Genomic DNA, 13,597 nt, shown 5'->3' on the forward strand with positions numbered 1-13,597 from the left:
TTGACAATGTTATTCTGCGTTATTTTTATATAATAACTTCCATCTCAACAATGGGTCTATCATGAATTTGGTTATCAGACCTGCGAATAAGTGCACGTCGAGTTAGACGCTTAAGTGCCGCTATGTGGTCTTGTGATATAACACTCGTTTTCGGATCGGAAGGTCCTGGGTTCGAGCCTCGCGCTCGGCGCATAGTTGAGTCCTTGGAAAAGGCTCTTTACTCACATGCTTTCATGTGTAAAATGAGTACCTGGCCGTTAACAGCGTTGTCTCTGTCCGAAAAAAATTGTAACATCGCCTAACAGGCGTCATGTCCCATCCTACATGTTAAATGTTGCTGTTGACCAGGGACCCCTTGTAAAGTGCTTTGAGCACATTTAGTGGATATTGCGCGATATAAAAGCTCAATCTTTTTTTATTCTTCTAATCAACTATAATCAATTCTACGAGCAAGTCTTGAAATTAAACGGTTTGCGAAAAAAAATTAAAATAAAATAATGAGTGTTGAAAAATCTGTCTGTGTAATCGATATCATAATAATAACGTGTCGAAACTCCGATACCAATCTTAATTATGATGTGAATCCGATGTAATCGATTACCTTTTGGCAAATTATACTCTTTTGTTAAAGTCGATATCTTGTTATGTATAATCACTAGCTGTAACGACATAGTATCGCAATCTTATGTAAATATTGGAGTTGAACTTAAAATCGATATAATTATTGTTTAAGTTTGTATCTTCGATTATCGTGGATGTCAGTTCATGACAATTGAATATAATCTCTGAAATTATGATACTCCGATATAATTAACAATGTTAGGTACACTGCAATTATCGAATATATGGCCATATATATCGATATGATTGTCCGTTGGTATCGAAACTAAAATGTCACAAAACACTTATTAATTATTTTATTATATTAATATCACATACTTTTAGAAACAAAAACCGAAAAAAAGAGTTCAAGAACACAAGAAAACATCCAACTGCCTCAGGACCTTAACACACATGATGAAATTCTGAAGCAAAGAAAACTTGCACTAGACACAGATTTATGGAGGCAGATTACTAACTGGATAATAGAAACAGACTGACAAACTCGAAGTGACGCACACATTCACGGCAAGCGTCCATTGAGACTTCGAAGCCATATTTATTTATTTATTTATTATAAGTCTAATTACGCTTCAGTAGTCGTAACGTCACTTCCCTCGTAATGACACATGGTAACTTAGTAACTGGCTCTAAACTATCAGAACAATGGCGGACGCCCTTATGAAATATTTCTCCGACGAGCATAAAAGCGTATCCAGAAGACAGAAAACACCATGGATCTGATCATGTTTTGACTTTTACATATTCTGATCACAAGACATAATATGTCTTACGAAAAGTTCTAGCCAGCATGAAGAATAAAAAGTATTGATTTTCTTTGTTTAGAACCACGATGGCCGCCGTTGCTGGGCGACGTGACATCAGACTTTTGAATCCAATTTACTAAGCATTAAACTTTTTTGAATTATCGATCGATGAAAGCAGAGAATCAAACTATCATCATTGTCAGTGAGGCAAACCTTGATCTAAATACACATCCTTACAAACTCGCGCGCGCACAAAAACACTCACACTTACACACAGACACGATATATATATATATATATATATATATATATATATATATATATATATATATATATATATGTATATATATATATATATATATATATATATATATATATATATATATATATATATATTACATTATGCCGACTGAAGACGTGGACGAAAGCCACAGAAACGTACATCTTGGCCATATATATATATATATATATATATATATATATATATATATATATATATATATATATATATATATATATATATGAAGAGTTTGTCTACAAAGTGAGAGATAAGTCAAATTCCTGTTTTGAGATATTTGACATTTAAATCTTTGACCAGTAGACAAGACAGATTACAACATTTCATTAATTGAAATAGTTATCCTCTTGCTCAACATTATAACATCATGCTTTTTAAAATCTATCTTTTTTTAAATGTACTTTGTTACGATTTATCGTTTCACTTTATATATATATATATATATATATATATATATATATATATAAGTATCAATCCACTATTAAGGTGACCACTGTGAAATGCACCAATTGGAGGACCAAGCATATGTCTTGTTCAAATTGATTAAACTGTTCAATCTTTGTTCAAATGAGTATAGTTTGATTCCCTACAATGATTTATGAACACAATTCTGATGCTTGATGATCACAATGGTATATAGAAAATTACTCGGTCCCCCTAATGTTTTACTAAGTGTTTCTGTAGCTTTAAGGAGACATTTGGTAAAAACATGTTTTTAGGGAGACCACATTAAAAAACCCTTTTAGGGAGCCCAGTATATGTTTATATATGTGTATACCTAAGAGTGCATTTTCAAGTGAGCTACCACCAAATTGTCTAAAATAAAGTAAGTCCTTAAGATTAAGAGCTTCATGGCCATAGTGTCGAAGCTTATCCCAGTGTGCGTAGAGTGAAGTGGCCGAGCAACGCATTTACTAACTCCTGGGAAGGTCCATCCCTCAGAAGGGGCGCTCAGGGAAATAACCTGGGACTCAAACACGGCAAAAAATATTCCCAGTTGCTCCGTGCGCCATTGTTTTTGCAGTCCCCGACCCCTTTAGAAACCTGACGACCCAGGTTAAGATCAGAGATAGAAGGGACCAGGCAGAGGAGTTTATTTGTTGTTGTTGTATACCACTGAATGGACTTGGTTTGTTTTGTTTTGTTTGTAAGGGTTTTACGGCGCTTGCAACACATTAAGGTCATATCAGCGCCAGTAAAAAGGAAGAAAATGGGATAGTAAAAAGTTCTGGAACTACAATTAGAGCACCCAAGAAAAAGTAAGGCAAAGGGGATTTGTTTCAAATAGGAAACAGTAGATTCCAAGAGCCCACTATCAAAGTACTTAGTTTGAGATCACCTAAACGTCTCATTCAGACACAAGCACAGGTCCCAACAAAGAGGGATACACTCAAATGTTTACAAAGCATAAATAATATGTAAACAAAACAATAAAGAGCATAACAGACAGATGATTTACAAGGGAAAAATATAATCTCCCAAAACTCGAACTATACATTTGACTGTTTCCCTCCCAGCCAGGTCCTGGACAAAACCAAGTAATCCCATCCCATCCCGAGACAAAGACAGAAAACAAGTTGGAAAATAGACATAGGGGGATAGAAGACGCAACGAGTACGTCCCTGCCCATTATGGGAAGTCGGGAACCCACCCAGTGAGTGAATGGAGTTGGATGGATAGGACAGCAGATCTGATGGACACAATGAACGGCTTCAATCAACATCTCATTCACTTTAACTTGCACAATGCTTGCTTTGGTTTCGTGGTAGACAGTTCGTCTGACGCCCGAGTTGCCAGGGTTCGAATCCATATTTGTGGCGATGCAGAGTCATTGTAAAAGTCTCATTTACAGTCTCACTTGTGTTAATTGGAGTACGTTACTGAATTGTAACAACGTTGTTCGTGTCCATATAAATCTACTACCAGCTGCACGTTGAGCTCATTGTGGGTTTTATGATACATCAAGCTCGTGTAAAATTACATTTACATTTGACCGAAAAATGATACATAACGATAGAAGTCTACAAATCATATTGCAGGTTTATTTCAGTTCCAAAAGCCATCACAAACATTCATCCACTGTATCACATAAGTCTTTGGTCACCAAATAAAAGCATGAAGTTTGCTATGTGTACAGTGCAACATAAAAGGATAGAAACAGTTTTACTGATAAAACCCTCAAATGATAACAAACCAATATGTTGTTGCTGGTAAGTTGCTTAATTGCATTTGTTAAAAAGCATAAACTGTGAAGCAAAAGTGTTGAAAATCGTTTGAATAAAGTTTAATGCAAAAAAAATAATTCTTAAGCACTTTATGCCGTTCTAAGCTGTCGTTGCTGCATTTTTTTTCATTATTAATTATTATTATTCTGATTAAGGATGAGGGGATAAAGAAAGAATGAAATTAAATGCACAGAGGTGTCATTTCTTGACAGTCACCTCTAAAGATTGCAACTCTTAAAACTATCATAAAAAGAATAGTGAAATTTTACATTAGGTATCTAGAAAATGCTGAACATAAAGCTACATTGGCCAATTAAGTTAGGGTTAGTAGAAAGACTTTTTATTCTGCCATATCTGATTCTTTCAGATAGTTCTACATAGCTGCCAACTTTTCAAAAATAAAATAAGGAACGCTCATTTTGCCCGGGATGAGGGGCGATGTGTGCCGAAGCCCCCCCCCCCCCCCCCCTTCATCGAATCGCAACATATAAAAGTCAGCCTTTTTAATTACTATTACTAACACTAACAAGTTTGAGATGACAGAGGCTAGTCCAAATGTTGCTCAATTATCGGGTTTAGTACCAGCACATTTGAATCGTTAAAATGACACTTTCCACAATGATTGTTGTTTTGTTTTTAAGGGTTTTACGGCGCTTGCAACACATTTAGGTTATATCAGCGCCAGTAAAAAGGAAGAAAATTGGATAGTAAAAAGTTCTAGAATTACAGTTGAAGCATCCAAGAGAAAGTAAGACATAGGGGAACTGGGAACAAATAGGGATCAGATGTAGATTCCAAGAGCGTATCACCAATGTACTAAGTTTGAGATCACCTATAAGTCTTATCCGGACACAAGAACAAAATCCAACAAAGAGGAACACACTCAAATGCTTACATTATACATTAAAAAATAACAAATATAGTAATAATACATAACAGAGAGATGATTTACAAGGAAAAAAATATCATCTCCCAAAACAATAAATATGCATTTGACTGCTTCCCTCCCAGCTAGGACTCCGGCGAGGGCCAGGAAAAAAACAAGTAATCTCATTCCAAGACAAAGACTGAAAGCATGTTGGAAAACAGATATAAGGGGTTAGAAGACACAGTGTGTACCTCCCTGCCCGCTATGGGAGCTTTCCACAATGAGATCAAAATTCAGAACGGACAATATAAAGAAAGAATTCAACTGCCTCAACTTTGATAAGGACCAATACACAAGAAGCACGATTGTAAAATAAATGAAATAACTTAAGATGGTTAGAAATGCATAACTACCAACCTGGTACATCACTTGAGAGGGCGTTTTGGGGTAAAAATTAGGTGAGTTCAGATAAAAAGTAGACGATTGCATATATGTTTTCTTTCATGCAACATAATGGTCTTTAAGTAGTATACTATAATAGTAGTTATAGTAAAATGCACCTCTAAATATTAGAGAATTCCTACTTCTTTACTTTGACAAGATAAACACACCTAAAAATGGAGTATACTTATTTTTCTTGAACCTAAACCGTTACAAAAGCTTGCTTGAAAAAAAAAAAATTAAAATCAGATGAAGATGTTTTTAAAGGGATTAAATTTATATATTTCATAAATTAATAAAGGGAAATAATCATTGTCATCTTTAATCAATATAAGCAATTGATTTTCTTATTGAATACCTTCCAATCAAAAAGGTGGATTTAATTTTATTCTTAATTAAAATAATATTTGTAACAAATAGTGAAAGTATCAATACTGTCTTAGAATATTCAAAGTATATCGAGGCTAACATCCATATCCTATGCAAATCTCCAATACATTATGAAAGGTTTGAGTAAAATACAGGCGTCATATAAACGAATGGAACTTTTTTAATTGTTGAAAATCATTTATGTTAGAGGCATAATTCAAATTAAAGAGCTACACAAATGGAGATTATGCTCTCACTGGACACCAATAATAATGATAATAATAATAACAACAATAGTAGTAGTAGTAATAGTAATAATAATGGATCAATAATAATAATTCATTAGGCTCACATGGCTTTTTTACCACAAATTAGTCAAAAATTACAAAATACGGATTTTGAACTAAAAATAAGCACTTACGGACTCAGGAAGTCAAATACGGAACAAATCCGTTTTTAACAGAACGGTTGGCAGCTATGGTTCTACAAAGCATTTGTCTCTCAAGCTGAGCAAATGAATGTTCATATAATATAAAAAAGGATATTGCAATGATGAACAGATTGTACTATATAAAGATAAAACGTTTTTGTAAACCCCCAAAATATGTCAATAACACTATACAATACAATGAATGTAATACAAATCAAATTCATGATTGTCATTACACCGATTGAAACGCTCTTTCCCTTCTATATTTATTTCTTTCATTAAAAATCTTTGTCTTCACCAAACTAATTAGTGTACCTTCAGGGATTCCTTTTTGTGAAAATACCCTGTGGTGTTTTAAGAACAGAATAATTTCAGACTTTCTAGGTAATGATCCCCTTGAACCATGTGCTGAAACATCTTCGACAAAGTTTTTAAAATATGACTTGACTCTATCTGTATCCTCATCTGACCATGACATGTATCTCCGATTTTTGCTTGAATTCCTCTTGGGTTCAGTTTGTTTTGAAGAACACGTAAGCTGATTTGGCACTCCTGCTTCACCATCAAATATTTCTTCTTGATTTGCAGCTGTTACTATGGATGTTCCAAAATTTGCATTTGAGTCTCTATTCACTACAGAGTCATTTGTTTCAATGTTACAATTTCCTTCCCCAGTGACCGATGCTGAGTTATCAATTTGACCCAAAAAATGACCAACTTCTGTTATTTCTCGTATTGCAAGTGGACACTGATAAATGTTTTGATTGATTGATTCACTGTGTCCCATATGTCGATAGAAGACATCTCTCTCGTGTTGTGGGACATCAAGTAAGGCAAATAATGTCGAAGCTCGGTGCCTGAATTTATCAGCTATTAACAACTGGGGTTTCTCTAAATCCTTTACTAAGGAAGTGACATATTTGATGGCAATGTAACCACTTACATGATCTTTGGATATTCCTGTATTTGGAAAAAGAAATGGGTTGTCTGAAATATCAACAGCTTTACGCTCCTGTGCAAGTTTCCTTAAAGGCTGAATTGTGTCATTGGGTATCAACACAGGGACCAACATCTTGCTTCCCTTTCCAGACTGATAGGCCAGCTTATACTTCTCAAGTAACGCTTTTTCCAGAGGATCAGTGACATGTTGTACAAGCTGGGGATCAACCCATACACCTGAATCTGCATCATTCCAGTCTTTTAACAACATCCTTGCGGGTTCTCCGCCTCTCCTCGCATTAAACATTGTAAGCCTAGCTACGATGACATTGCGAAGCCTAACAAACATATGTGAATCAAATAATTGATAATCATCCTCACAAATACGGACCATCTCTTCAGTAATAAATTGCCGTAGCTTCTTTATATCATTCTCTAATGGCATCTCTTTGGGTTTTCTCAAATTTGTTCTCTTTGCTTCACATTGAACTCTGGCTGTAAAAAAAATACTATCCCAATTATAATCCAGGACAGCTTTGAACAAATCTATCTCTGCGGATTCTTCCATTTTGTTTTGCATTATATATTCCCCTTTTAAGAAATTAATTAACTTTTTCAATATAAATCCAATTGAAAGCTTCAAGCCTGCTTTCAATGTCCCATCCTCTTTCAAAGTCATTTCAGAAATGGTTTGCGATATTTCATTAAAGTTACAACGCTTCACCACGTCCTCTCCAGAGAAAGAAGGTTGATTCGTTCTCTTCCTAGTTTTTAAAATCAAATTTCCTAAGATGCGTAAATCACTCATTATAACTTTTCTCTCCTTCTTTGAACTTTTACTCCACAATTTTGTTCCTAACAATACTATAGCTTTGTCTGATCGACACAAATTTCCCACTTCATCATTCCGAAATTTGTCAAGAATATTCTCCTTTATTTCTTTACTTGCATTGGGAGCCACGGGATAAAATTTTACAACCCCAGTACACAGAGCATGCTCAGTACTACATTTCTTTTTGTGTTCATAAACCCTTCGTCCAGAGTAAAACCCCTTACAGCCAGCACACATAACAACTTCATGTGACCCTTGTGCTCTCTCACGCATAACTATTGAATTGTTTCTAGTGTTTGAATAAAAAATGCCCTTTTTCTTGAGATAATCCATTGTTCTATCCCTTTCCTTTACAGGCTGTTTCATGGCCTCTGTAACTTCTGTCTCATCTTTGTGTTTCCTCATCAAATGCCTTGAGAGTTTTGTTTGCAACTGTCCACAGTATGGACAGGGTCTCCTTGGCTTTTTGTATTTCTCTGGAAAAAAAAGAAGAAAATAAAGCACATCATGCTATGAACTATGAAAATAAATCAATAGACAGATCATATGCACATCAGCTACATGACAGCGATAGAGAGGAATAGCATTCCAAATATTTAAGGCCTGGACAAGTAACTGTCATAATTCCTTCTTGTTATATACTTTTCTACCATCTATTCCTTTGGAAGAGGTATGTTAGATTTGTGGAGACCTCTGCCACATAACAAATCCAGTGAAAAGACGCCATATTTTTGTTTTGAAATAGAAATAAATAGATCAATCCACCCACTTCACTGGGTTCAGGGTTCCCTCTTCATTATAATCAAAATATGAACATAAATCGGAATAGTAACACATTGAAGTCTCATCTGAATACATAGATTGTCCTTTGTTGTTTCAGCGAAAAATCAGACAGAATGTCAAAAGAATTTTAGGTTTTTCCCCAACCACCCCTTGGAGGTATCAGTATCAGCGGAATGGTAAGCGTCATGTTTTTTACGTTGAGCAACAAAATTTACTCCAAATGCTTCACTCGACCCAGGCGGAAAAGCAATCAAGAATAGACCCAAGTCCTATCCAAAGACTAACATTTCATTTAAGTTTATTGTAGGCCCTTGGCCAATCGACAAAATTCAATTCACATAAATTATTTACAACAATCAGAAATTAATTATATCAATAATAGTAATAGAATGCAATGAAGGCAATATCATAATAATAATAATAATAATAATAATAATAATAATAATAATAATAATAATAATAATAATAATAATAATAATAATAATAATAATAATAATAATAACAGTAGCGGCTATAAGTAACAATTAATATAGTAACAAAAGTAATAATAGACTATAGTTCATAGTCATAACAATGACTTTCTTTGTCATTGAGGGAGTGAGAAAACATCACCGGCTGGCAGAACAAACAGCCGACATCAATCAAACGTCCTCCAGACCGGTTGAGCATCGGCTTCATTAATTCCTTAAAGACTTCCCCCCAACTGCCTGAACGATGCTGATGCCCAGACAACTTAATCCTGATTTATATTTTGTGGGAATGAAATATGACATGTATATGCCGGAAATATTTCAATAACAAACACACTGTTCAGATAGAAAATATTTGAGTCTTGCCTTTGTTAATTGATACAGGTAAGTTAGGAAAATAAATGCTAGTAAAAACGATCAGCAAGTTCGTGAACACTGCTTCTCAACTCGAACATATGTTTTCATCAAATCTACACACATCATGTTGTGAGCTGAATTTTAATGATCTCAGTTGTCATTGAAAGGAAACCCAAGAATTTTAGAATAAAGAAAAATATTGAACCTGGAAGTCAAAAGGGTTTGTAGCACAGCAGGCATTATCAAAGTATAATTTTAGTACCGACAAATTAAAAAGAAAATGTGCTTTTCTTTAAATGCTCCCAATCATCATATACTGTTTAGGTTGCAAGATTAATAAAAATGTTATCTACTCTGATTCTCGTTAAGTTTCCAGCTGGTCTGTGAAAAAAAAGCCTTAAGCATCATAGAAATACAAAGAAACAGTTTTAATATATAGATGGGTTGTAACAAAAAAAACCATTTTAACACTTACAATACAAGCAATTTAAGTCTATTACAGACAAAAAAACCCCCAATAAAATAAACATGAACATTTTTATGGCTGGTTTCACTGATATCACTCACACATTGGGGTTTCAGATTCTAAGATGTCCACCCTATCAAATTTGGATTTGTGCTTGTTATGTAAATGGTAGCGTATTTTGCGACGCAGCACTGCCAAAACAGAAAAAAAATGCAATAACACAAATGCAGCACCATGGAGGGGGTGGAAGTTTTCTTTTAAAAGGAATGGGTAAATTAAAATTGATCCCACAAATATCAAAGGAGAAGAATGACAAAAAAATGACTCACCATTGCACGTAACACGTTGGTTTGCAAGTGTATAGCATTCGGGTTGAACCTGGGTCCCAGACTGGCAACGAGGTTCAGTCTGTGATAGTTGTGGATGAGGCTCTGACTGAGTTGGGGAATGAGCACTAGGTTCCAAAGACAATGATGTACTCAGCATTGGGTACCTCACAGAGTACGTAGAGGAATCAGACTCGGAGTCAGCAACAAAATCGGGACCCTGTATATTTTGTGGAAAAGATGACAGATCAATCAATTTATTCATGTTGACAATAAACATGAAGAGCCATTGTTTAATAATCCAACTAAACAATTAGCTGGTTAATAATGCAAGTATAATAAAAAAGAGTTGAGAAAGGCAGACATATTGTCTAAGTATTTAATATGTTCAACTGTGCTTGGATAAATATAGATACACCAACCAGGGTTTCAGTAAACCGTTTTTAACCAACTCTTTAAATCCTACACCAGGACCAACAACTACAAAACAATTTTTTATATCACTACGATTCTGGACATATAAACGGTTGTCATTGCAACAATATGAACTTCCTAACCTTGCAACTGCAATATAGTTAACAAAAAAAGTTGATAAACATTACGATGCAAGAGAATTTGGACAAAATGCGAGATCAAAAGTATAATCCCAACAGAAGCTATTTTAATTTTTCCTGGAAACGCATCATTTTCACATTTTGTCAAATAAAAAAACAAACGACTTCAAATGTGAATGGCTCATCAATGAATATCACTTCAAAATATAACGAGGAAGGTTTAAAATAGTGTTATTGTTGGCGAAGTCCACTGCAAAGAAAAATTTTTAACAACAAAAAACTAGGAGATCTCACTGGTGTAAAACAGTGTTGTCCTTGTCCTGAAATATTGTATTGCGCCTAACAGACTGCAGGTCTCATCTTTTGTGGCAAATGTGTTTTGTCCACCACAAAATATGTTGATGTGAAGCATTTTGAGCATGGTGCCAACTGTGGATAAACGCTATACAAATGTTATGATTTTATTTTAATGTACATACTTACCACAAATGAATCATGTGATATGGAACTTTGTTCTGCATCACTTTCAGGCTCTGAGTTGGAGTCTATATAGAAAATAAAAACAACAAAAAAAAAGCTGAAGACTATCATGTGCAAGTTTTTCTCTAAACTCTTAAACAAAAAATCATGCCATCTTGTGCTGTAAAAGGATTTTTTAAAAATTATTTACCTTATGACTATTGTCCTTTGGAAAAAAAAAGAAAATTAAGTCCGAAACCTTCTGGCTATTTTCTTTTAAATTTCAAGAACGTCAGAGTTGGCAAGGGAGGACGGAAATATAATTCCAGAAACCAATCTGTCTATAATCATATCCATATGATAGTTTTTCGTTCAAGATTCAGGTACAGTCCACTTAGGATAATCGCAATACCTTGGGATCATCGAAAATGTTGGGATTAACCGAAATTCAGTTTCCTGTCCACTATTTCAACATTTTACACATTTATTGTCAACTCAAACCAGTAAATAATATTCTTAGTCCACCACATACAGAGCAATTTGATTGAAACAAAAACCATATGGCAGCCCCGTGTAGATTTGTCAACCAAAAGCAGCTATGAAGCAAGCCGATATCTTATTCAGATTGGAAGAAGTTTCAATCTTTTTTCTCAACAATTCAACATTTGTCAGAGTTAAAGAGATTAGCCTTAATGAGAGACAATAAGCTCTCACCAAACTCGTTGGTCACAATGCACAGTTGTTAATCCTAAAACAAAGGATATCGCTCAGTCTCTCTTTATAACTGTCATTTATAACCTGTTGTCAAGATTATGACCAGCCCCACCCTCTTCTATTTAATGGCCACCGATGACGTCACAAACCCATACTGCAGAGCCCCGCCCTCTTTCGACTCTAACAGAGTGGTGACACACTACTGTAGCATTAAATCCTGCTCACTCTCGATTCTTCAACCTGTCACGATTTCATACATGATGAAATTTAATCATGATATACTGTTTGATTTCTTGAATTTACCACTTTTTAAAAAACCGAAGTTTGTTGCAATTAACCAGTGACTTTTATATAGAATTATTTCCATTGCTTAGGAAATATTGTGATTAACCGAAAGTTGCGATTAAACGAGTTGCAATTATCCGGAGTGGACTGTAATAGTATTACACATCATGACTCAAAAAAAAAAAAAAAAAAAGCAAACTATGTGTACCTAAATGTTATTCATTTCCTCATCAAATTACATTCTTACCATTAACATCATAGATCACATCAAAAGGGTTGTCTGGATTGACAGCAAGACATTTTTCAGGATTTTTAAAGCTCAAATCTCTCTGATCTGAAGTTACAAAAGAAATAGCATATTCTCAACATTAAACTATGATTTTGTGATGGCTGTGATATGGCATACTGTATGCATAAAGCAAGATGCAAAGACAGGTTTAAGTTTAAATTATTTTATATTCTTTTCAAAAATCCATTCTAGTTTTGCCAAAATAAAATAAACACGAGAAGTGTTGAGTTGGATAAAGCTAAAACTAAAAGTAGTAGTGGTAGTAGTAGTAGTAGTAGTAGTAGTAAACGACAGATCTTACTCACTAGTGTGAATCTACAGTCTACAGAAGTTCCCGAATTATCTGACTCCACTTCCAAATGACTGACTGACAAGTGACAATCATCAATCGGTGTGTGTGTGATTGTGATGTCTACCCTATTGAAAATCTTAAATCAACAGTGATGTAATAAGAATGGCCAATAACTTACCATTTAAATTATCTCGGTGTCTCTTCAATGATGCCTCCAGCATCAATTTACCCCACGATGCCATAGACGTCTAGTTTGGAACTCAGCAAGTGACGAAAAAATACTTGCGGCTATAGAGAGGACGTCCGTCGGCCACTCTCTCCGCAAGTCAATTGTCAGTGGTTATCAGATAATCATTGGTTCTTGAAAAATATAGAAACACAGCGGTTCATTTAAAAAGACTCTTTTGTAGATCAAGATATAATGTTAGGTATTGCACTTTAAAATCTCTTCAGACATAGAACGGGTCAACTTGACGTCTAGACCAAATCATTTCGAAGATCGATATGGCAACAGCAACGCCTGGAATGGAGGATTTAAATGCGGCATCTGACGATTCTACTGCTATGACAGAAGATGCTCCATTTCACGACGTCGAGATGGCTTCAACTGGCATCAGGCATCAACATGCTACTCAATAATGGGTTTGATGAAGCGTTTGACTAAGAATTAAAGCTGATAACTGATAACCACCTACCTACTACTGACTTGCGGAGTGAGTGAGTGCCGAGTGCCTCTTTATGCGCGAAATTGACTAAACATACGTTTCACGAAAAAAAGAGTTACTATGTTTGCTTGTCTCTTGTCACCAAGATAAGAATCCGGACCAAGATTC

At 34.9% G+C, this 13,597-nt stretch overlaps 2 protein-coding genes across 2 annotated transcripts in view; one reads left to right on the forward strand and one right to left on the reverse strand.

Annotated features, from left to right (window-relative positions):
* Window positions 1-642: 642 nt before the first annotated feature.
* LOC144960407 (uncharacterized) lies at window positions 643-13,470 on the reverse strand. The gene is made up of 5 exons (XM_078893488.1): window positions 12,943-13,470; window positions 12,431-12,517; window positions 11,209-11,270; window positions 10,175-10,391; window positions 643-785 (listed from the first exon to the last, which is right to left on the reverse strand). The coding sequence occupies exons 1-5, from the start codon at window positions 13,004-13,006 to the stop codon at window positions 643-645; spliced, it is 573 nt and encodes a 190-aa protein (XP_078749614.1). The 5' UTR covers window positions 13,007-13,470.
* Window positions 915-13,597, forward strand: part of LOC144960598 (uncharacterized) — a 19,725-nt gene continuing 7,042 nt past the window's right edge. The window contains exon 1 of the mRNA XM_078893825.1: window positions 915-1,128. The gene's annotated coding sequence lies outside the window, so the exon portion shown is untranslated. The remainder of the gene's footprint in view (window positions 1,129-13,597) is intronic.

This window comes from Berghia stephanieae, chromosome 15, assembly GCF_034508935.2.
Source record: "Berghia stephanieae isolate SIO BIC M18660-M18661 chromosome 15, UCSD_Bste_1.3, whole genome shotgun sequence".
NCBI classification, from domain to species: Eukaryota; Metazoa; Mollusca; class Gastropoda; order Nudibranchia; family Aeolidiidae; genus Berghia; species Berghia stephanieae.

What these genes read in the sequence shown, in the direction of transcription:
- LOC144960407 (XM_078893488.1), bottom strand. Translation starts at nt 13,006, where the DNA reads ATGGCATCGTGGGGTAAATTGATGCTGGAGGCATCATTGAAGAGACAC. An exon ending in ACACCGAGATAATTTAAATG is followed by an intron (nt 12,518 to 12,942) that starts GTAAGTTATTGG and finishes TTGTAACTTCAG; the next exon opens with ATCAGAGAGATTTGAGCTTT. An exon ending in TATCACATGATTCATTTGTG is followed by an intron (nt 10,392 to 11,208) that starts GTAAGTATGTAC and finishes CAAAATATACAG; the next exon opens with GGTCCCGATTTTGTTGCTGA.